General features: G+C 34.5%; 1 protein-coding gene and 1 non-coding gene across 3 annotated transcripts in view; both read right to left on the bottom strand.

The window, feature by feature from the left end:
- The window catches only part of ADGRL2 (adhesion G protein-coupled receptor L2), a 196,705-nt gene that overhangs the window by 153,841 nt on the left and 16,644 nt on the right, over nt 1-26,220 (bottom strand). For both annotated transcript variants that reach the window (XM_049771789.1, XM_049771788.1), the window contains exon 2: nt 2,987-3,159. In XM_049771789.1, coding sequence (XP_049627746.1) covers nt 2,987-3,059 — 73 coding nt within the window. In that variant the 5' untranslated portion in view covers nt 3,060-3,159. The remainder of the gene's footprint in view (nt 1-2,986; nt 3,160-26,220) is intronic.
- Nucleotides 5,938-6,100, bottom strand: LOC126007988 (U1 spliceosomal RNA). The gene has a single exon (XR_007495442.1). It is a non-coding gene; the product is annotated as a U1 spliceosomal RNA (small nuclear RNA).

The following is a 26,220-nucleotide window of genomic DNA, read 5'->3' as shown; positions in this document are numbered from 1 at the left end:
CCAACGCTGTCTCCTGGTGTTCACAGCACCAAAACCTTCAGGGCCACATCCAGCAATGCTTGGGAAACCCCGTGGTTTTAAATATTCCATGCTAACTGAAATTTCAATCTCCTGGTTTCATCATTTGCTTATTTTTAAGATGTACACACATGACATACTGATGTTTTTACTCTAATAAGTTCATGCAAATGTAGAAACTACCTCATTTTTGTGAGATAAATCTAAAATTATTTTTGCCTTAAAAATAAAAAGAAAAAACTTTAAACAGGAAAATAAACTCTGAAAATCAAAAGGTTTAAATCCATGGCTGACTACAACACAAATATATATATTTTTTTGTTTGTTTGTTTTTCAGGCCACACCTGTTTGATGCTTAGGGGTAACTCCTGGCTAAGTGCTCAGAAATTGCCCCTGGCTTGGGGGGACCATATGGGACACCGGGGATCGAACCGTGGTCCTTCCTTGGCTAGTGCTTGTAAGGCAGACACCATACCTCTAGAGCCACCTCGCCAGTCCCCACAAATATATTTTTTAATCTTAGTTTAGACTACTTAAAAATATAATGCCTGGTTTCTACATTTTTTATAGAAATAAAATGGAAAAACCATGAGTTAATCTGGGATATCATTCACAGGTCTCAAAATACCTTCTTTCCTACTTGCTACAGACCTCAATGGGCCTGTAACAAGAGAACTCAGGTCATTTTCATTTTTTGGCCCCAATAATTCATATCTCATGGGTACTCTGAATATATCACAAACATATAATCTCCTCAAAGGTAAAACTATGCTGGATGCATTTTTAAATCCTAAGCTCCAGATTCATGATAGCCATTCAAATTTAGGTGAAACCACCTAAAAAAATTCTTATCTGAATTTTCCTGAAAGGACAAAAAAGTGTTCATTTCCATTAAATTTGAGAAGGCATCAAGCATATAAAGAAAACCTCCTGCCCTATAAACATAATGGCTGAATGATTAAAATGGTACCTTATTTCCTGTGCTAGCATACCTAACTTTGATTGGTTTTCTCTCTAGGTATTCAAAGAGCATTTTCTACTTTCTGGCAATAATGTGCCATCATGTTATGTTAAACTTTTCTAAGACAAGATGATTTGAGGCTGGATCAATGTCCTAATAGTGTGCACTAACTGTGTATCATCTCCCACAGTGTGGTAACAGTGTGGGCTCAGGGCTCATCCTAGGATTTCCGATAGGAGGAAACTGCTTCAAAAGCAACACACACTTGCCTAAATGTGCCAAAAATCAAATTTCCCTTCACAGCAGATATGAATCCTGACCTGATAGGTGACACTAGAAATAAAACTGCAGTATCTCATGAAAAAGCCTCTGTTTGCTGGTCTCCTGCTGGGTTAAGCTACTGTGCCAGCAAAGTGGTATCTAACTTGATTGGAATTTTTTTCATTATGTAGACTAATGAGGCATTGGTCCACACCTGGAATCTTTTCTAAATATATAAGAACATTCAAACATAATAGCAGAAATTCAGGTTCCCCCTCTCCACATACACACCAAAAAAAAAAAAAAAAGTTATAAACTTGCCTCAAGATTTTAATAGCAATTTAAGCTAAGACTTCAGACTATTAAACCTAGTCTCCACTCATTATTTTGTTCATTTTAATACTGTTTGTTCAGATAGGTTACCCTGTAATGTTAAGATTGATGAATCTTTTAATTATGAGGTAAAGAGAAATGTCCTTTTAAGAATATATTACCCTATTTACAATTTTCAAGTGTAACTTTATATGTTGCTGAACATTACTTTCTTAATATTTTGATTTTCATTTTTGAATACCTCTTTTTATAAGTGCATTTAATGTAGGGGCCTGGCAAGGCAAGGCGAATATGATGGAAACACAATTTTGAAACAAGCAGTTCAAACAGATTTGACAAAATTACAATGATAACATCTTGAACCTTAATACAGAGATGTAGTAATGATAGGTTTTATCAATTATTTAATTTTTTTCTACCTATCATAAAGGCTCTTTATTTTTGCATGATCGAACATTTATTAAATATGTACTCTTATCACTGAGGCACATCACTATCCCAAAAACAAGATTTTAATTCCTAAACTTTCCATCAAGATTATTTTATGGGAATGGTTTTGTTGTGCTTTATTTTTCTCACAGATTTATTTTCACAGATTTTGTTAACGTTATGCCAAGCAATAACTACCACAATTAACTATAAAAATTAATATTCTTAGCTCCGTATTTATTCCTGACCTGTAAAAAGCATCTGAGGGTATTACTTGCACATAAAATAAAATTTAAGACTAATATTTAGTTTTGGTGGGGGAAGGAAAAAAAGACTAATATTTAATTAATAATAAGAAAAAATACATGATTATTAAGATAATTGTTTTAGAATTATTTCATTCAACTTCAACTTTATTTACTTCCTTAAATATCAGCTCATACAAAGATATGAGTATATAAAAGCATTACAAAAATTTATTTCCACTACGAATAAAACCTGAAAATTTATAACTACATTTATTTATTTTTAGTTTGGGCCACACCTGGTGTTCAGTGATTACTTCTGCCTCTGCACTCAAATATTACTTGTGACAGGGCTTAAGGAACCATATTGGTCGACAACATACACTGAAAGTGCCCTCCACGCTGTATCATTTCTCCAGTACCTATAATAACTATATTAATTAACTCAGTAACACTAAAGATAAAGTAACAGTTATCCCAAATAGTCTCAATTTTACTAAACTAAATTTAGTCAGTCAATATAATTACTCTAAAGCAAAGCTTTCATTAAAACTATATACATTTAGAAATCTAGCACTTTCTATATCATGTAGCTATATAATAAAAATAAGCCTCTTACAAAGAATTCTACATTCAAAAAACCTTAACATTTAAAAATAATTCTATTCACTCCTGTATAAAAGTTTGCAGAGCTCAAATTCCTCTAGTGTGAAAAAGTAAAATTGAAACCACATCTTACCTTCTGCATTAGGTAAAAAGCTGATTATAATGAAAAACCACAGACTTCGCATTCTGCAACCAGAAGACACCATTATTGATCCCTTTGAATATTTTCTTTGTATTCCTTAATGAATCTACTTATAAATGCCCAGCTTCATCAAACCCAGCAGTCTGCATCATTGATCCTCATATCTGAAAAACAAACAAATCCATCATTTACTCTATGGTCCTGCTACGTCACAAAAAATATAAATAACATTGAGAACTTTCCCTTTTTCCTTTCCTTCCCCCCTCTCTCTCTCAGATATTCAAATACCAAAGCGATATCTATCTTGATCTATTCAAGAAGGTTGTTTCACCTATATATTCCACCTATATATATTCAAAAACAATCAAAGGCTGAAATTATGTTGCTTATCATAATGTCAATTCATATCATTATATGAATCCCAAATGTTTTTTGTCTATGAAAAGCTTATAAAATCATTTTAGAATAGCACGTTGCATTTCTATACTATCTCTATACCCATCACTAGTTTTTTTTATCAAATTACTGATTTAAGACTATCTTAAACTGTATAAATGCATACAGCTTTGTTACAAGTGATTATTAAAATATTATTTTATCCTGATATCTTGTAAGATAAATTAAGAGAAATAAATGTTTTTCTATAGAACAATATATAACTTAAACACTGTAATTCTAAATATCAGATATCACAGTGTTGAATTTGGGGGGGGGTCTTGCTTTGTATTGTTTCTGGGCAACAACTTGATTGTATTTAAAAATTATTCCTGGCAGTGTTTAGGGGTCACTTCATGCCTGGGATTCGATCCAGGCTTTATGCATAGGAAATATGTGCATCAGCCCTATAAGCTATTTTTCTCAACCTGGAAAAATGTCTTTGTATTTTTAAATAGAGAAAACAGTATTTCTAATAGAGTGATTATCTCACTATTTCATTTAAAATGTTTAATCTTGGGGTCAGAGCAATATCACAGCAGTAGGACATTTGCCTTGCACACAGCCGGCCTGGGACAGACCTGGGTTTGATTCCTGGCTTCTCATATGGTCCCCAAGCCCGTCAGGAGCAATTCAGAGAAAAGAGTCAGGAGTAACCCCTGAGTACCACTGCTGGGTGTGGCCCCAAAAAATAAAAAACAAAACAAAACAAAAAATAGCTTAATCTTACATATACTGCTTTTCCTTAGAGCTATGTACAACTTAATAAGATCCAAGCCTACAAACTTTAGTCAGTCTAACCATGATGTTCAAATAAAAGTACCAAGGCCCTGCATTATTTTAGACAAAATGAGGGAGAGATGGTAAAGAATATAAAACCAGTACTCAAACTATTTTGATTAGTCTTTACAATTCCAAACCTCAGGACAAGAGTAAAATCAGAAGAACATTTTTCTTACAAGTGTCCTGCACAGACCATGGCACCTCTATGTTCCAAAGTCCTGCCAGGAATGATCTTTGAAAGCAGAGTAAAGAGTAGGCCCTGAACACCACCAGGTGTGACCCATTATTTAAAATAAGAAGAATTGTTTTAATTCAGTTCTTCAACGGAAAGAGAAACAAAACAAAAAATAATCAAGATTGTGACTTGAACGCTTTTTCTTGGGTCCTTTGATCACGTGATACAAGGTCTTTTGCTGGGTGTTATTAAACTATGTACTTCTTTAGTTTCTAGAGTACTATGATGAATCAGAGCAATCCTCATCATACACTCAAAATGAAAGGTGTTTAGCACAAACCTCTTAGTAAAGAAATTATTCCTTAAAGCACAATTTGATAGACTTCTTATACTAATTTCTTATTATATTCTTTTTTTTTTTTTTAGATTTTGGGCCACACCCAGCGTTGCTCAGGGGTTACTCCTGGCTGTCTGCTCAGAAATAGCTCCTGGCAGGCAAGGGGGACCATATGGGACACCGAGATTCGAACCAACCACCTTTGGTCCTGGATCGGCTGATTGCAAGGTAAACACCGCTGTGCTATCTCTCCGGGCCCTCTTATTATATTCTTTATATAGATAGACGTACCCTACAGTTCTCAGAGCTTACTCGGGCTCTGCATTCTGATGGTGCACAAGAAACAATTAGTGCTTGGGCCCGAACCTGGGCTGACTGCATATAAGGCCTCCCCTAAATAATGCTTTACTACATGTACTAAAGCAACCCTTAATCTTCAAGAATGATTATTTCTTTAAGTAGAGCAATGAGAATATTCCTTGTCATTCAAATGTCATGAACTGTAAATAAAATAGAAAATTTTCACATAACAAATGCTGTAAGAAAAACATAAGCATTATATAGAAAGTATTCTTCCTAGGTAAATGTTCTCCAGTTTCCATTATCTGAGTGAAGTCTGCATTTGCTACATGCTTCATGTGTATTATGTGATTCCATTAAGAGTTCACTACATTTTACTATCAGTTTGCTTTGACTTAACTTCAATGGAAATGTGTTAAGATTCTACATGCTTTGGAGCACTTAATAGGCTATAAAGTCACTACTGTTTTACCAACAAATACAAAAGAAAACAATGTAAAAATTAATTTGAGGTACTATCTAATGTTTAAATATATAGATACATAAATTATAGGTGATTAGCAATATATTTTGGTCATAAAATATTTTATTATAGCACTCATTTTAGAGAAAAATCTGCTTTCCTATATATTCCTGAATGAACAAATTTCATTATTTGTGATCACTATTGTCATTTAGATATAATGAAGTGAGTCAGAATTTGTGTTACCCAATAGAGAGAACAGCACAGGTAATTCTTTGCCCAAAGAAGGCAATAAAGAGAAAAAGCAAACTACTGCTTCTAAATACTTATTTGGACAGAGGTAGAAGGAAGAGAGGCTATGAACACTGGGGCAGAACATGTTTTATATATGCCAGGCACTTTACAGTGTCACATCCCTGGCCCCATACTTTCTCTTCCTTTTTGGGGGGGAAGAGAGAGCATGAAAGTAGTCCCCCACTACCACAAATTATGCAGTTGAGTTTCCCATGTTTGCAGAAATCGCAGGGCTCAGCACATCCGGAATGCAATAGATAAGCTCACCCTGGGAAAACCACCTTCGTGATCATGGTATCTCCCCTGCCAGCTAAGTATATACTTTCTCTTCTTGAACTGAAAAGTTTCATAAGAAAACCATATTAAAATTATTCTGAGTATCAGGAATGTGCTCAGTGGTTTGATCCCCCAACTCTAATGATGATAGAGAGATATGGCACATAAGCCAGGAGAGCTGACTATCTCTACAAATTTTTTATTCTCAACTCCCCAAAGAACTTTCAAAAGACAAAAATAGTAGAAAACACCTCCAGTGTTTTCACTTACATTTGCACCTCTTTTTTTGTTTGTTTTGTTTATGGGCCACACCTTGCAGCACTCAGGGGTTGCTCCTGGCTCTATACTCAATAATCGCTCCTGGCAGACTCAGGGGACCATCTGCAATGCTGGGGAATCGAACCCGGATTGGCCCTGTGCAAGGTGAATAAATGCCTTGCTATGGCTCTGACCCCTACAACTTAACAACTGCAAAGCTATAGCAAATTACCTGCCTCAAAATGTCAAGCTATTTTGTAAAAATCATAAAGGAAAGTCAAATCATTTCATGGCCCATCACATCAAGACTAATCTTGAACAATTTTGTATATCCTACAGACTACTCAATGACCTCATCAAGCAATCAGAATAATTCCATTGTGTGGATAAGGTACATTGACTACTGCAAAAAATAAAATAAAATAAGTCAGCTTTTGTCTTGGCTTAACCAAAGAATTCTAACTGTGATACCTTATCTTCAATGACTGAATGTCTCCAGGCTGCCTGACCATGTGCACAACCCTTGAACACATTTCCACTTCCCTAAAGCAATCCAAGATCAGTCTGTCTTCAGTCAGACCCTATTTGAAAGAGTCCTTGTTTGTGGGAAGAAAGGGAAGGAAGAAATCAGGGACTGATGACTGCCTGGTAGGAAACAGCTGCCAAAATGGAAAAACCTCTGCTAGGGAGTAGGGAAAGATGAAGGAAACCGCACAACCAAGATTTTGTCTGTGGTCTTTGGCCAAGACAGACTATTCTATGAATGGATTTTAACCATAATAAAATTTCAATGTGTTTCTAAGTTTTGAACATGATAGACAACCTTAAGGCTTCAGAAATGAAACATAATTTTCAAGTACACTTTAATCAACTGAGACAGTCTAACAGAAGTCACGGCTTCTTGAGAAAAAAGTAAAAACATAGGTCCATCTATATATGCAAGAAGTAAAGACTATGCAAAGCATTATTGTCATAAAATAAACCCATATCCCACTTTCATATAAAATAAAATTATTTCCATTAAGTCCAAGGTTTAAATGCAATTTGTTTGCTTTTGTTTTGAGTCCATGCCTGGCATCACTTACTGGTTACTCCTGGCTCTGTGCTCAAGAAATTAGTCCTGGCAGGCTTGGGAGATCATATGGGATGCCAGATTAAACTGGGTTGGAAGCATGTAAGGCAAACTTCCTACCTGCTATGCTATCACTCCAGCCCCTAAATGCACTTTTAAGTCAAAAGATTTTACTTCTGTGATCCAAATTAAAACAATCATCTGTTAAAAGAAAAAAAAATAATGAAAATTGGAACTGCATAGCAAACTATAATTTGCTAAGCAGTGGATGTACAGAGAATCAAATAAAGTGAAAGAGATCTCAGGAAAATGTCGCAACTGAATCAAACTGGAGCCAAAGGACACTCATAGGCATAGATGAAGCTAGCAGATTTGTCCTTCAAACTCTATAAACTACCAAATGAAGCTCAATAAAAGCTTCTCAAAATGCAAAAACAGGAACAAAAATCATAAAAGGGCTATTAAATTTCCTTTCAACAAATCGAAAGATTAAGTGATTCCCCCCTGTTAATCACCAGTTTGTCTTTAGATTTTTAGAAAATTCTTTTTCTAAGACTTCAGGGAGGAATTGGAAGTGTTACAATGGCACGATGCACAGATGAAACCACCCCATAATGCTAAGTAAATGTTCATTTCTTAATTAAAAAAATGCTAGAAGCTTACAATATAAATGACTGATTTTTAAAACACTGAACCAATTCTAATGTACAACATTCTACTTTTTTTCCTTCTCCTTCAAATTAGAAGATTTAAGCAAATTCATTTTAATCTTATTTCTATGAACCATTTTCTATATGCCACTGTCTACCAGACCTCTGTCAAGAATTTTTTTTAGATGTAAGTACCCTCTTACTCTGTCATGTAAAAAGTCAATTAATGCATCATTACTACTAAACCTCCCAAAGCTGAATAATGTCTTCCAGGAATATGCTTCAGCATTGTTCATATCAACAGTCCTCAGTGTTTTATACACTCCTTACAATGCACTATTAGCTGTAATCTTCCAGACTGTAACCTGCTTATTTTTGTAGCTGAATTACATTAAACTTTTGATACCTTAAATTGTCAGCGAAATTAGGAAAACACCCCTAGTGAGGTTTATTCTTCATGTGTTTCTTTTATATTATCAGTAAATCACATTTAGCCATATATGGAACACGTCTACTTAGCAAAAATTGAAAAATAAAACCATTTGTTGATAAGCATCAATGAAAGAAACAGAATATAACATGTTTCAAATTAGCAGAAGGAAAAGATAATTTCACTAAAATTTTCTAAAACTGGTTAACGAACATTGATATTCCATTAAGAGCAAATCTACCATGAAGATTCATATCTATAGCTTTATCTTTGATTTCTACTCATGGTCATTGAACTACTGTGAACACTGGCTATTAAACCAAAAACAACTCCAAGCACAATAAGAACAGGGAAAAAAGCCAGCTAAGCATAAAACCTACCAAAGTCACCCATCCTTGTTATTATTCACTGATGCTATATAAATGAAACATTAATGTTCTGGCTAAGCCTAAACTTCTCTGCACTAAATGTGTGTCAATTCTAAATGGAAGTAAAAGATAACGGAACAAAATTAGTCTTTTCTAATCATGTACGCTCTATAAAACTGCAATATTTAAAGACAGAATTTACCCTCAACAGAAAGCTGCTTTACTATTTTTTTATCAAAACAAACTAAAACAGCAATACAAGTGGAAAATACTAAACCCCCCCTTCCTAACACACAAAGACTAAAAAAAAAAAACGAAACATGGATGTTTCCGTTTAATTTTTCTAAACTGGCATGCACTTTTTTGGAATTGTCTTCTGTACAATCTTTACAGGTCAGAGTATCCACCTTCTTGTCAACCTAAGAGAAAATACCAATACCCTGAGGAGTTTTCTTCCAGTAACTTGTCTAAGTAGATCCTCCCTATCGCTAATAAGAAAGCCGCTTTCTTCAGCTCCAGACAGTCAACACTATTTGCACTCAGGATGGTTTTCTCACCCTTCCCAAGGATATTGGGGTGGAGTGAGGAAAGCCAAAGCCGAGAGATTTTAAAACCACGTGGAAAAACCATTAAGTCACCACCCTCTTTCTCCATTTCTTTCCCGCAAACACTGGTCTGGAGTCTAGAACACTTTAATTAAATGATTTATGCTAACGTCCCCTTAATATTCATTATTCGCCTTACCCTCCACTGAAACCTCTTCATTGAGAAGGAATAAATTCTCCTGCGAGAGAATTTAGAGGAGGAGGAGAAAGAAGAGTTCAGGAACTGCAACTAGAAAATTACATCTGCTATCTGCTATCATATCTAGGAGTCCTGCTGAGCATGCAAAAGAGGTTTTTAGCTGTGAACACTAGAGGCACAGTACAGTCTGCCATGCTCTTCATTAAAATCCTTCCAGGTCAAATAGTAAAAACAAATAGTTATCGTTTTCAGACTAATGTAGGAGACATTTTACGAACATGAACTGCCAAATGAAGTTTAAAAAAAAAAAATGAAACGACAAGCCCATTTCAAATATTACCTACATACTGTGAAATGTTGATAGCTCTCAAACATTTCTACCCCTAAAAATTATAAATAAATTTGTTCAAAATATTTTGCAAGATAGCCCAGATAAAAGAAAACAGAGGCAATATGCTCATGAATATTCATCTCAGAGATGTCTCTGGGCACTGCAACAGCAAAGGAAACAAATGTTAGAATAAGTAAAAGGAACTATATCGAACTAAAATGCTTTTGTATAGAGAATAAAAACCACCACAACAAAAAAGCAAACTACTCAATGGGTAGAGATGGTGTGAAACATATATCAGGTAAAGAATTATTACCCAAAATATGTTTAAAAAAAAAAAACCCACTACAGCAATAGTAGGTCAAATAAAAATAACAGGCAAAATAATTTGAAGAGATACTTCTCTAAGGAGCCACACAGTTACCTGAAGGCATATCAAAAATTACTCAGCTACTTATGCAATCAAAACCCCAATGGGAGTACCGCTGATGGCTGCCAACACATGGCTGAAGCATTGTCTTACAAGGGCCAAAAATTGAACCATAGGGCCCAGGGAACTAAGAATCTTCAAAAGTGGCCATCCAGTCCCCTGAAACCTATTTAGGAGAACAAGCAAAAATCTAAATAGTAATATCTATAATCCATCAATACCATTCTTATGTATTAATCCGATGTGAAATATTTTAAAAATACATGCACTCTAAGGGCCGGAGTGGTGGCGCAACAGTAGGGTGTTTGCCTTGCATGCTGCTGACCTAGAATGGACTGTGGTTCAATTCCCCAGCGTCCCATATGTCCCCCAAGCCAGGAGCAAATTCTGAGTTCAGCGTCAGAAGTAACCCCTGAGCATCAACGGGTGTGGCCCGAAAAGCAAAAACCAAAAATAAATAAATAAATAAATAAAAATACATGCACCCTTATGTTCAAGACAACATATTTACAATAAACAAAATATGGAAGAGTGGGATTAAGAAGAGGTTGTAGACACTAAATGGAATACTACTCAGCTAGAAAAAAGAAAGGAACTAAACCTGCTGAGTCAACATAGATTGAATCTATGAGAATTATGCTAAACAAAGTCAGAAATTGAAAAAGATATGCAGCAGATGTTTTCTGGTAGGTATGGAATATAAGTGACCAAACAAATAAGCTAAAAAATAATCACTACTAAAACATTTTTGTGAAAAACAATGTTTACTAGTGGGGACATTATGGGAGACAAAGAATGATAGGGAAAAAAAATCAATCTGAGTGATAAAAATCATACCAGAACTTTTGTGGTTTGTGTGCTGAGGCTCACATACATATAGAGGTTGAAAAGCTGTACTTTCAATGTTATGTTGTGTACCAATGCTCGATAGATTAAAAATGTTAACTGTACCTATTATTAATATCAAACATATACATGCATTATAGGCATTTTCCCTATATGAAAAAAAGGTTAAGCTAAATTAGGGGTGGGAGGAGTAGTGCTTGAAGGTTCTGAGACACATCTAGAGGTACTAAGAGGTAAAACTCTCATTTCTTCCAAGAGGAAAGAAGGATGGAGTGGTGAGTCGCAACTTTCATCAGTGTTCAGGTGACCATAGAGTGGTGGGGATCAAACCAATGTATTTAGCACTTCAAGTAACCTCTCCAGCCCCAAGACTTATTTGTTTACTTTCTGGGCAGACCTGGTAGTGCTCAGGAGCTATTCCTAGCCCTGAATTTAGGGTTGCTCAGGGCAGTACTCAGAGAATGAATGGAGTTGTTGGAGAATGAACGAGTAAACTGCATGGAAGATTAAGTGACTAAACTTGTACTCTCTCCTGCATGGGTCCTCAAAGACACCACTAAATGGCAATCCTCTCCAATGTTACTGAACTTTTCAATACTCTAGAATTATGTCCCCAAAAATGCCATGAAAGCCTACTGTGCACTAAATGTAGTGTCCATTACATATCAAGCCATGCTGATAAGTGATATGTAATTGATAGATTGATATAATCAAGATTGGGAATACTTTGGCATGAAGAAAGCAAAGGAATTCAAGGAAAATTTAAATTAAAAAAAACTAATTATAAAACCATTCTTTCTGCTAGTCACAAAAAAATTATCCACTCATATAATTAACTAAACATCTAGGATATGCCACATACTGAGAAACAACAACCAAAAGAAAAAACAAAACTACTTACTCTCAGAGTTATACAATTTAGCTCAAAAATAACCCCTCCTAATAAAAGGCAGTCTGACCCATTTGTAGGGTCACCCAAAAAGAAAGCTAAATAAACCAAACCATATATTGTATTATTTCATGAAATATTAGCATGAATAAATGCATTATCATTTATACACAGTACTATTTCACCTTACATCAGAATACTTAACTGACTCAAGAACGGTTAAGTAAATAGCAGAGCTAATGTTCTAATGTTCAATGTTCAATAAGTGGAAGTTCTAAGTAGGTGAGGTAAATTTACTTTATGTTTAACTATTTTTTAGTGAATAAAAGAAATAGAACAAAGTCATTTTAAAATTACGAAAATGATGAAACACCAAAAGAATAATGAGTTGATTTTTAAAATGTTTACATGAGCAAAACTAACATCCCTTAGGTAATGATAGCTAAACATTAGCTTAATTTTTAGTATTTCCAGTTGAGCTATCTTCATTTTACTTACTTATAGAGCTATTTAAAGTACATTGTACAAATAAATGTTCAAATTAACAAATTACTCTAGACTGAAAAATATTACTATAATAAAGAAATTGTTAAGTTAAAATAACTGTATTTCCCCAATAGTTTATAATGAATCTTAAAAATCATAAAGAAATGTAATGAAGACAACTCTGGTATTACACAGAAATCTTGGGTCAAGTAGAAAAAAATTCCAGTGTTGCTCATGAGATGCAATCTTATGTTTGGCTTGCTGCACTTGATCCTTTGTTCATAAATCATTGTTACTAGCCATTCCCTAAATCAATATTCAGATTCCCTCTTGGTCTATATATACAACCACTAAATGAAATAATAATGACCCAGGATCTGTTGTATATTAGATCATCAATAGCACCAGAGGTTTCTTAGAGGTAATGAGGTAATCTGAGAAAAATATGTCAAATTATCCATAAAATAATATAAAACGTTAAATATAAATACATGGTAAGAGGCCAAAGAAAATGCTGTGAAATACAACACCATTGCCTCCTGTACTCAATAAACGATACAAACTATTCACAAGTTACTTGCCGCTCTAAAATAAATCAAGTAATTATTTGAGGATTTTTTGATATTGACTACTGAAGAGAGCTGTCTATTATTTTTATCTTATACATTTATTGATCTTGTGTCAGGCCTGAAAGATTACAAGAGATAAAGATATATTTGCAACTTCAAGAAATGAATAATCTTATAAGAAAAATTAAACATGCAAGAGAGCTAAAGAGAGATTACAGGGTTTAGGGAGCAAGTACTCAACTCAGGTTCAATCCCTAGTACTATCCTGCAGACAGCCAGGTGTGGTCCTACAAGTGCCCGGTTACCCTGAGCACTGCAGACCAACCACAGCGACATCCTCACAGAACCTAGCACTGGCTCAGTGGCAAGACCAGAAGTCAACCACAGCTCTCTATGAATACTACTTGGGAGGCGACAGAAGTCAAAATACACACCCAATAAAATTACAAAGAACCAAAATATAAATTGATTAGAACTTAACTCTTAAAAACTTTCTGGTAAGTTCAAAAATAACAAAAATAAAAGTAATTTCAGGAACTACAGAGATCAACTAATATTTTAACAAAATTTTAGAAACTAAAAAGCCAATAGTTTCCTAATACAATCTCTGGCACGATACAGTCACCAAGTACATCTGTGAATATTTGCCCTGCTTCACCTAAGAAATTCTGACTAAAAAATTAACAAACATCTCGCCTCAAATTCAGCAACTATATACAATGCAAAGAATAGATCATAATAAAGCTACTAGTTTATTACTTCCCCAATTTTTCTAGTTATATGTTTATAGTTCTGATTCCAGATTAAATACACGTAAGTAAGACTTGAAGGGACTACACTCACAATGTTTCACAAAGGGTTCATCTATCAAAATATGACTTGGCAAGCACTCTACTAATTCTTACATTTATTATTGATCTAAAAGATTTGAGAGTTCAGAAATATTGTTACTTTCTTACTCATAATTAAATTATGCTAGTCATAAATAATAACTTGAAAATTATTCAGACACATTTCACGCACATTCTACCTGCATGGAAAACTATAGAGAACCAAGAAGCAACCTAACAGCAGTAACTTCTTTCAAATGGTCAAGTTCCCAAGCCTTAGCAAGCCTAGTATCCCCCAAGTATATATATCTAGTTCTACACACAGAAATTAAAAAAGCAGCATTTTACTAAATTGAAAAGATAAGTAAACTATTGTTTTTAAAAAAGTAAATTTTTTTAAATAAACTGTAGATTGTGGTCTTTGTGAATAAAAAAAAGACTCTTGTTAAACACAACACAGGCAGCTGGTGAGGCTAACTCATCTAAAAGCATTAAGAATCTTAAAGGAAAACTGAAGGAAATATTTGTGTACGTAATTGTTAAGAAGTATTAATAATGGGGCCGGAGAGATAGCATGAAGGTAAAGCGTTTGCCTTGCATGCAGAAGGACGGTAGTTCGAATCCCAGCATCCCATATGGTCCCCCGAGCCTGCCAGGAGTGATTTCTGAGCATTGAACCAGGAGTAACCCCTGAGCACTGCCGGGTGTGACCCAAAAACAAAAAAAAAATAAAATAAAATAAATAAAATAAAATAAAAAATAAAAATAAAAGTATTAATAAAGAGACATTTTTGGAAAGTTGTTAAATGTCAAAAAAATTAAACCATAATCTATTAAAAATTCAAACATTAGGTTTTGTGTCATTTTTAATAAATCATGTGAGGTATATATATTTTTAGTAAAGAGATTTTTCACTTTAAAATAGAATTTTATAACTATTAAAATTTCAAATAACATTAAAGTAATATTTTGTTTTATTTTGTTTATGTTTGGGGGCTACACCCAGCCTCACTCAGGGATTACTCCTGGCTCGGCACTCAGAAATCACTCCTGGCAGGCTCGGGGGACCATATGGGATGCCAGCCAGGGATGGAACTCAGGTTCGTCCCAGATCAGGTGCGCGCAAGGTAAACACCCTACCATTTTGCTATAACTCTGGCCCCTGAAGTGATACTTTTTTTAAAAGCTCATTTTGAGGGCTAGAGAGATAGTACAGGATAGGGTACTTGTCTTGTACACAGCCAACTTGGGTTTCATTCCCAGAATCCTATATGGTATTCCATGCACCACCAGGAATAATAATTTCTGAGTGGTAATATCACTGTCTTTCTCTGTCTCTCTCTTACACACACACACACACACACACACACACACACACACACACACACACAATTCATCGTGGTCTCACACACACACACACACACACACAACCACACACACATATACACAGTTCATCGTGGGCCTAGGGCAATAGTACAGTAGGCATGGCATTTGCACATGCAGCTGACCAGTATTCAGTCCTCAGTACCAAATATAGTCCCGCAAGTCTCACCAGAAGTCAGCCCTGCGTACCATCAGGTATGGCCAAAAAAATTTAATTCATCATATTTTGTGGAGCACTTCAACAAATTAAAAATTTTTTCTAATTCAGAGCTCAGAAAAAAAAGTATCATTGATACCGTTCAACATAAAAGAAAGTAAAAGCTTGCTTAGAAACTAGATAATAGTACTGATTTTTCGTATCTCTTACACTCAAATTATCAACAGCATTCCAAAATGTATGAAGAGATTAGAAGCATGAAATGACAGATAGATGTCAAAAAATACATCTGATTTTTTTTTTGCATTGTTTATTTGGGGACTAGATTCAGCAGTGTTCAGAGATGCACTCTGACATCGATGTTCAGGAAACTTTCTATCAAGGACCAGTTAGTAATCATTGGAGGCTTAAAAGACTTGTCTGTCACAATTGTTCAAACTCTGCTACTGTTAAAAATAAAAGCTGCCATGAACCATGTGGAATGAATGAGTGTCACTGTATGCCAATAAACTTGACTACAAAAATTGCTGCCTGGCCCAACTTTGCCAATGATTAACTCTACTAATGATGAGAAAGCTCTGGACCAAGGTGACACAAAGAAATTCAGTCAAGTAATAAACTGGCCTGCCATTAACTATCAATGTCTGCCCAAACAACCAAACCAGCTTTTGTCTGTAATCTTAAGTAATTAATTCAAGTATTAATAAAAATATTCATGACAGAAAAGAAACAGGGAAATGCAGCATTTTACTATGGAAAATAAAAGGGGAAATGCAACATTTGTATTGAATAAATTAGTGTATTATCTATGAAACTATATATGTATATAGATACAGTTTTTGTCTCCATGTAGAGTCCCCAGTCATAAGAACAGATTAGAGTAGGGGAAGAAAGTGCAGAAAAGGAAATAAAGAACATTTCCACAGCAACCCATCTTTTTATTTCAGCAGAAGAAAATGTAAGACCAATGAAATCTGTTAAGAAATGGGCAAGTGAAAGGTAGTGCGGTTTTGACAAGACCACTGAGGTATGGTTTCAAATATTTGTTCATAAAATGGCTTCCTAAAATTTCTCTAATCAACCCTTTGAAATATAGGTTATATCCTACTTCAGACTCTATTCACCAGGAAGAGGCTTCTAAATTCACTTTGCTACACTTCTGCTATAAGGTTAAATTTCTTCTACGGACAAAGCACTAATTTCAAAAATTATTAAGACAAAATAAATAGATACATTCCTTTACTACCAAATTATATTTAGAATTTTCCTATTTCCTTTACCTTAGTCTCTCCGGTCAAAAATCTTTTGTTAATGACTGTTTTCTGCAACCTTCTGTTCTTAAAACTTAGTAGTAATGCTACAACATACGACCAGAACAATATTTCTAAACTGCAATTAATAGGTATCATTTTAGAACGCATGAAGGCTAAACTTTTCTATCAACATTATATATAAGACAAAAGAGTGTAGAAGGTTACAAATTTTTAATAAGAGCATTATATTATGGTAGTAATAATCTAGGTGTTTTACTGGAAGTGAAGTGGATTACTGTAAATGAAATTTTTAAATGTCCTTTCCATTTTACAGATAACACAAAATGACTTTTTTTCATGTCTCTAGCGATAAGGATAAATTTGCAGCACATTTAAATGGTGCCTTCACCCTTCCCACCCTAGCTCATGAATTAATAATTCAGTGACATTAATACAAGAAGATAAATGATAAAAAGGTTAAGGCGTATGGGCCAACAATATAGACATACTTCTTTTAGCACAGTTAATACTTTTCTGTCAATTACAGCTAAAACTTTTTAACAGTTTTCAATAGCATTTTCACAATCTAAGTAGCAGCTTATGCACACACAATTTCACACAATTCAAGCTTAATAAATCTCCTGCTGATACCAAACAATCATTCTAGGGGATTAAAGTGCAACATCTGTTAACAATAATATTTTTTATAGTCATACGTATTAAAGAAGTCTCTGCTCCATCATTAGTTTCTTAAAAACTTCCTTGACAAATATGTTGATTTAGAATTTAAAATTATATATAGATACACAATATAAGTGTTCAAATAGTAACAAAGAAATCCATTAATATAAAATGGTAAAAATAAAACTTCATTCTATGAAAACACATTTCCTTTGAACCAAATTTACTAACTAGCATATATTTGTGCCTACACAGATTGACTAGTACACACAAATAAAATAAATTGAGGCTTTAATCGTTTTTAAACCCAAAATTCCTCTAGAGTATTAGTTACTGGAAATTTGGGTAAAATATAGCACCATTAATAAAGAAGGTACTTTATTTTAAGGCACTTCATTTATACATTCCTTCACACTTGTACCTTATATTTGAAATACTTAATTTCCCTTATTCTTTTCATTCATTGCCCTAATTAACCTGTTTTCTCTAAACTTCTGCAGAAATCTCATAGCTAACTTCTGGTCCTCTATCCAGCTTGTCAAACACCATTAGACTAATCTTTCTAATTTCACTCTAAACCATAAAAATGAGTAAAAATGAAACAAGAGATCACTTTATATCTAATACAAAACACTTGGGCTTGCAGCTTTGCAAAGGCATATCTCAGAACAACTGCTTTTTTTTTTATTTTTCCCATAAGTACTTACAAGTATAAGTGCAATTTAATCATCACAACTAATCTATTATCTCTATTTTTACAATAAGATTTCAAGAAAGGAGGAAAAGGGAATCATAAACTAAAGATGTTTTGGGAGGGAGAGTGGCAAAAAGCAAACCTGGGAATAAATCATTCTGATTCAAAAATGTTGAATCTAACTATGTCTGTCAAACATATTTGCTCAGCAATTCTGTAAGCACTTTCCTCCTTGTCACATACAAAAATTTATATATTTAATATTTAACCTAAGGAGATAATATCACATTTGATATTAGGCCTACTAAACCCTTCTCTGCCATAAGCCAGCCTGACCATCTCAAGATAAAAAGATAAAATAAAAATCCCTCATCCCCAGGTTTCAAAGTTACCCGTAGTGTCAGTGTTACAGTTGTTACTGAATTTTTCTGATTCCCCAAATAAGCATTTAAACCATCTAGAAGTTCATTTGGTCTAACTTTTTTTTGGGGGGGAGGGGAAATTTTAGGCTACACCTGGTAGCACTCCTAGCTTACTCCTGGCTATGTGTTCAGAAATTGCTCCTGGCTTGGGGGATCGAACTGCTGCAGTCTGTCTTAGGTTAGCGCAGGCAAGGCAAATGCCCTACTGCTTGCACCACCGTTCTGGTCTATTTGGTCTAGCTTTTTAATATTTATCTTTCTAGAACAAGTTACTTCAAACAAAACCAACAATAAATCCAGAATACATGGTTTAAGACACAGTCAGATACTACAAGCAATACAGTGATACAGAAGAAAATGAGAAGAGAATTTATGAACTATGACAAAGTAATTAAGAGACTAAAGTGTCTCCATAAACCACAGGTTTTAATCTACATCTGCTTTCCTCTTTTGTTTGCAGGTTGGTTTGGGGTTATCCACCTTAATCCAGGAGACTAACTTAACTCCAGCACATTCTTTTTCTTTCCGGACCCTCACAGCAGTACTCTGGGCTTACTCCTTGGCTCTGAGCTTAGGGATCACTCCTAGAGAGGTTTGGTGGCTCAAATTTGGTGTTCAGTCTTATGCAATGCAAATCTCATGTCTCTAATCCTCACTTTAATTTTGATCTAAATGTTTAGAACAATATCCTGGAAATTAACAGTGAATTCTAATAAATTAACCACATTTCCAGAAACCTATCAGGCTTTTCAGTACAACTTTTGCCAAAACACAAGCTTGAGAGCCAGAAATATAGTATACAGAGTAAAGTGCTTGCCTAGCATGCGGCAGCTCTAGGATTCCATGCAAGGAGCCAAATATTTGCCCTAGAGTCCTACCAGAAGTAATCCCTGAGTACAAAGTATACTGTTCCTTTAGCCTAAGGTCCTGTCACTTGTTCCTCTGCCAATTACTATTTATTTACCAAAACTCAATTGAGATCCATCACTTAAGTATCTAATTCATTCTCCCATTCATTGAACCAAAAACATGTCTTTCACATCTGAAACTTCAGTGCCCTGCACCCTTGCATAATGCTTGTCAAGAACACATAATAAATGTTTTCAAGAGAAAGGAAGAAATGTAGGAATGTAAATAAAGGACAGGAAAGAAGAGGTGAAAGAATGGACTAGATACAAAGAATACACATGAATAGAGGAAAAAATTAAAAAGTAGATAGAGGGCCCGGAGAGATAGCACGACGGTGTTTGCCTAGCAAGCAACCGATCCAGGACCAAAGGTGGTTGGTTCGAATCCCGGTGTCCCATATGGTCCCCTGTGCCTGCCAGGAGCTATTTCTGAGCAGACAGCCAGGAGTAACCCCTGAGCAACGCCAGGTGTGGCCCAAAAACCGAAAGAAAAAAAAAAAAGTAGATAGAATTCAAAATGTGGATTGTTAAGAATGAAACTAGAGGCTAGGAAATGTAGCTGAATGGTAGAGCATCTGCTCTGTACACAATAAGGTTAAGTTGTATCCCTGGCACTACATCACATCTCTGAGTACTATTCCCAACAGGCATGATTATCCTTAGCACCAAAACTGTGTAACACTCAGTACTGTGTAAAGTATTTTTATAAAATATAAAAGCAGAAATAAAACAAGGGGTCAGAGCAATAGCTCAGCTACAGGGCGTTTGTCTTGCACAGGCCTACCTGGAACAAACCCGGGTTTGATTCCTGGCATCCCAAATAGTGACCCGGAGCCCTCCAGGAACATTTTCTAAATGAAAAGCCAGGAGTAACTCCTGAGTGAAGCCGGGTGTGGCCCAGAAAGAAATAAAACAAAATACAGATTTTGTGGATTCTTTCTGGGGGGTGTGGGTGTTGAAGGTATGGCCCACACCCTGCCTTGTTCAGGGATTAAACTTGGCTGTGTGTTCAGAAATCGCTCCTGGCTGGCTCAGGAGACTATATGGGATGCTGAGAATCGAATCGAATACAGGTCCGTCCCAGTTCGGCTCTGTGCAAGGCAAATGCCATACTGTCGTGCTATTGTTCGGGCCCCATTCGTAACAAGGGACTTTTTCCTAATAATATTGAGGAATGCCATATTAAAAGGAGCAGGAGTAACAGTACAGCAGGTAGTGAGCTAGTCTTGCAGGCGGCTGACCCAGATTTGATCCCTGGCATTATATTTGGTTCCCCCAATCACAGACAGGAGTAATTACTGAGTGTAAAGCCAGATGTAATTCCTGAACACCCTGGGTGTGGCTAAAAAAACAACAAAACAACAAAAAACACTGAGTCTTTTCATTGTCAAAGTGAGAAAGTAGAAAAGTCCACTATTAGTGGGTAAAAGAAACCATCTCAAATTCAACCCAAACCATAAGACAATAATTTGATAAAGCTTTACTTTAAATTAGTTGAAAATTTAACATCTACTCAAATTGATAATTCAAAATAGCAAGGCTAATATTAAATTAAGTCACTTAAATATTACAAAATATTTGAATATATATGAAGATCTTGCCTTTAAATAAAAAGGTGACTGGGTTAAAATCGATTTGTTTTTAAGTTATATTAAAATATATACATATGTTTATATATTGTTTGTTTGTATTGGTCCATACTTGACTAGACTAGCTCCCCTGAAGATACTCAAAACACTACATGAGGTGTCGCTGATCAAACCCGGCTTGGGTGCATGCAAGCCAAGCACCTTCTACAAACAATGTAATCTCTTTCTAACACCAATAAATTTTTCTTATAAAAATTTATGAGGGAAGGCTTCTGCATCTGTAATTTTCTTTGTTTTTAATGAGAATTTCCTCTTTTAACTTAGCTATTAAATAGGAAGCAAATATAGTATGACACACTTTTGTCCATATTCAGGATAAGACATATTAAGACCACATTTCTTCTCTTCTCTAGTTATAAACACACCAAATCAACACCAATCATGGGCTTATATCTGACCTCTACTTGATAAATCAATAATTTTTACAATGAAATTAAATTTATTTACTTTGCAATTATAGTATTTGATATTGTCTATAATACATGTAGCATTGTAGATTCTTTCATCACTTAAAATTTAGTAAGGTTATTGAATAACCATAAATTTACTATTAAATCCTAATTTTAAACTGTTCTTCAAACAGCATTTTTCAATTTAACTACCATTTAATATATAAATCAAACAATGTCAAAAATATTTAAAGACCTCATTTTAGAAAGATGTCTAGATATTAAATATGAAATTTAACCAGTTTTAATAACTAGACTCAGATATGGTATAAAATATATGTCTCTATTTTGGAAAAACCACTTCTCACATAGCACTCGTCAAACTAAATACAAGAAATTGTTCTGGCATTTTACTAAATTAAAATCTTAAAACTGCACGACTACAATGTACAAATTTAAATTTTATTAACATATTAAATCATACTATACTTATTATTTATTCAGTTTTACATAATGCAATTTGTAGTCTTCTGCTGTGAATGCAGGAACATAGTAAGAGTTTAATCAGGTTTTGGAATTAGTCACTATAAGGCGTTTTTGGAAAGCAGAAAATCCACCATTTCACAATTAAAAGATGAAAATTATGATATCCAATTACTCAATGAAAAAAGGAATTGTGAAGTAACAACTCCCTCCCTGCATACCAGAAAATCTCCATGATGATAAAATGTGAGCTACCTTTTAAAAGTTTTTATGAGATATTAAACTCTAGTGTTTTGTATCTTATAATTGACTATATGTTAACACCAGAGATTTGTTAAACTGCTTTGCCAAACTTTACAGATTTCATCTTATACTGTTAATTACATGGTTTCCCTAACCATGTAAATAAAGCTCCCACTACTGTATCAAGAACTAATAATATAGTAATAAAATAATAATATAACTATATGTAACTATACAACTTTGCTTTGTTTCATGTCAATTACCTTTCGTGAATCTATGTCTTCAGCATAACAGCTCCATTAGCAGAATAAGGGGGAAGCCAGGCTTCATACCAGGATACAGTTTTGACAAGTATCCTCTACTGACTCCCTTTTGAAACTGTGAATACATGGGAGGATCCTGCAGTCTAGGATGATTGGGGGCAGGGATTCTGCAATTGGGTGTAGGTCAGGGGAAAAAATGAAAAGTATCCTACTTGCATGATTTCCATATGGAAAGTTAACTAGCCATCAGATTATAAAAGGAAAACTATCCTTTTTACTGAAACACAAAAAGCTGAAGCAGCAAATTCTTATATATTCAGGTATTAGCAGTCATTAACACTTCTGTTTTCTAGTATGAGAACAATTCCCATACAGGTAATTACTGCTGTATAATATCTATCAGATAATAGACAACTCATAATAAAAAATAATAGAAAACCCTAACGATTGAGAAATGGATCTTCTCCCAAATGAAAATAAGAAAAAAATAAAACAAATCTATAAAGTGTAAATAGATGCCAACAGACATGGGGAACCTGATAAGTGATGGTATGTTCATCAAATTTAATCTATAACAATTACAAGAATTTTTTTGAGAGTCTCTCATGTATGAAACTCAGTTAAGCACTAAACTGTATCACATAACATATCCCTATTTTATGGAAGCAAAATTACAGTTGGTCTAAAAGCAAAGAAAAATCGGTACTTTTATTTTAGCGTTATCATTCTTTGACCCGTAAGAGGAATCTGTAGCAAGCTAGGTTCCAATGCCAATTTATTGAGATGACTTTTTTCATCAATGATAACTTTATTCAAATATATACTAAATCTACTTTGAGTTAACATGATGATAGCTGGTATTAGATGCTTCCGGTTGTTCAGTCTTACCAACCATAATGAACTAAATGCAAAGGATCAGTTATACAACCAAAAAGTTACTGCTGGTCTAACGAACCGCAAAACTACAAAGGAAATGAACCAGAGATGACTGGGAAATATAATCTGTATTAACAAAATAAATATAAGTTTGTGGTATCAAAGGAGAAATCTACAGTACTGACTATACTAGGGGGCCTGGGAAGCACACTCCGACAGCATGTTGGACACTTGTCTTGCACATGGCTAACCTAGTTTTCAATCCCCAGAATCCTAAATTGTTGCCCGTGTCTGCCAGGAATGTTCCTTGAGAGGAGAAAGGAATCACCCCTATCATATTGCTGGGTGTAACTCAAAATACACTCCTCCAAAAACCTTAGGTTCCTAGATCTCATATACTAAACTCTAATCATCACAATATAGACTACTTAGAAACAATGTACCAAACACATCAAAGTTCACCTTTGCCTATTAACTATACAATCTGCACCTTTCATATACTTTGACACAACATATATCTGCATGTTTTTCACGATCTTTCCTCCTCATTCATAAACACTACATCTCCTAAAATCTTCCTCTGCTTTTAAAATATCATTTTTTCGAAGCCAGAGAAACAGCACAGTGCATCGTGCATTTGCCTTGCATGCATCTGGCCCGGGTTCAATTCCTGGGATCTCAGATCGTCCCCCAAACCTGACAGAAGTGATTTCTAAGCACAGAGCCAGGAGTAATCCCTGAGCACCGCTCAGTGTGGCCCCCCAAAACGCAAAAAAAAAAAAAAAAAAAAAAACATTTTTATATACAAATTATTTTAATTCATTCAACCTACTAAATATTTCTAGCCTCTTCGCTACACTCTATATTGGAGTATTATTGTAGTGAATATAATAGTATTAATTATTTGTGGAGCCATCTATTTTATGCAGTGTCTAGCAAAAGCAGTCCTTGTACTGATATTTATTCAGCCTTAGTATACTGGCTATTAATATTCTAAACTAAATGAAATTAAATATTAGAATATAGTCCGATAAAAACAAATGAGAATGATATGCGCTTATAAATAAAACTTTGCAGAGAATAAAATGTAATTAATATTTAAAATATAAAATTTAAAACCAAAGCAGAAGCATAGTTTGATCTAAAAACTGATACTAGAAATTCTATTGCATTTGTAAACCACACATACGACTGTCATAACCTTTATGGCACTGTCAGAAACCAAAAAATAAATCCTGAAAATAAAATCCACAGCATTAAAAATACAGTGGATTATTAAATTGCAGCCCTTACACGTCATTTATACACATGTAGCATTTGTCAGGAAGAATTCCTCTGAACTTCCAAAGTGCAATGTACTTTGGAGGGAATATATCCACAGGAAATATCAAATTATTGAAAAAAGACTTTGGAAATGACTTTTATTTGAATTGGACTTTAAAATAACTCAAGAATTGCCTAATAGTATGCACATACATCTTAACAATTTAACAAAACTTGAAACCAAAGGCACTCTTTTGTTGGTTGGTGAAACCTTCTAACCTTCAGTAAATTAAAATAGTAAAGAGGGGTAAGGCTGTCAAAATCCAATTATCACTTTTTTCAAGTTTATCTTGGACAATCTGAGTCGTACCCTCTAAAAATCCTTATAAGTAAAAACTAAGATCAGGAGTCTTAGATTAATAGTCTTAAAAACAGTTCCAGAGATGAAATTATCTGCTATACTGCTAAACAAACTACACTTAGGTATTCATATGTACTGAACTTTGAAAGATAAAGACAAAATTATGATTAAACTTCAATTGAAAAAATGTTCACTGAGGGAAAGAGAGGAGGTCTCCTAAACAGTGCTACCAGCCTGAGATCAAGCAAGTGCTCTGACCATGATAAATTGTTCCCCGGGTCCAGATATATTGTTGCTTAGGTCCAGGAGTGCTCAGGTCTTCCCAAGTAATAAAAGGTGGTGATGGGGGCCCCATGATGTCCCTGCAACAAAACTTAAGGTTTTGGTGGTGATGGGGGCCATGATGTCCCTACGACAAAACCTAAGGCTTTGAGCACTTCAAAGTGTCAAACTACCTTCCCAACTCAAGATTTAAATTTCTGATGCTGTATTATTTATGTATATTGAGCTAAAAATCATGCATTTACAGACTTATTATTTTCCTCACTGAGAATGTATAAAATTATAACTCAAAATCCAAAGGAAAATTATACTAATTAAGTTTCTAATTCCCACTGCATTATTTGTTAAATAGTGCAATCTATTTATAAATCCTACAACAAAATGTAGACTGGAGTCCTATTTTTAAAGCTGTTTCTACAACAATGATAGCTAATTTTAAAATATTTTTAACTAACTTAACACTGAAACTTCAATTTATACTGTATGTAAAATTTTTTACTGTATGCACTGTATATGTAAAATATTGAACAGTTAATGCATGTTCAGCACTAAAGCAACTTTAATAAGGAATTAGTGTTCAAAATGTAAGTGGGGCTTAAAAATTTCAAAGTAGTATAGTCATGATACTGTCCAAAAAAAGCTGACCTTTATAAGAAATTCTACTGCTTTAACTAGAGCAGAAATTGTATATGCTACAACTTCATGGGATCCTTCTTTAGTAAATTTAGCCTGGGTTTTTGATGTTATTTCTTGATTTTTTTTTTTTCTTTTCATGTTTTAGGCTTCACAGGCAATATACTCTGAACTACTCCTGGGTCTATATGCATGATGTCAGGGATGAATCTGAGTCTCCCATGCAAAGCAAGTGTTCTGCCCATAAGCTGTCTCTTCAGGACCTGACTTGAAAGTTTAATTGTCAATATATGTTTGACATACGTCTTTATATAAACCT

This window comes from Suncus etruscus, chromosome 4 (genome assembly GCF_024139225.1).
Source record: "Suncus etruscus isolate mSunEtr1 chromosome 4, mSunEtr1.pri.cur, whole genome shotgun sequence".
In the NCBI taxonomy this organism is placed as follows: Eukaryota; Metazoa; Chordata; class Mammalia; order Eulipotyphla; family Soricidae; genus Suncus; species Suncus etruscus.
This window is presented reverse-complemented; position numbering and strand designations above follow the sequence as displayed.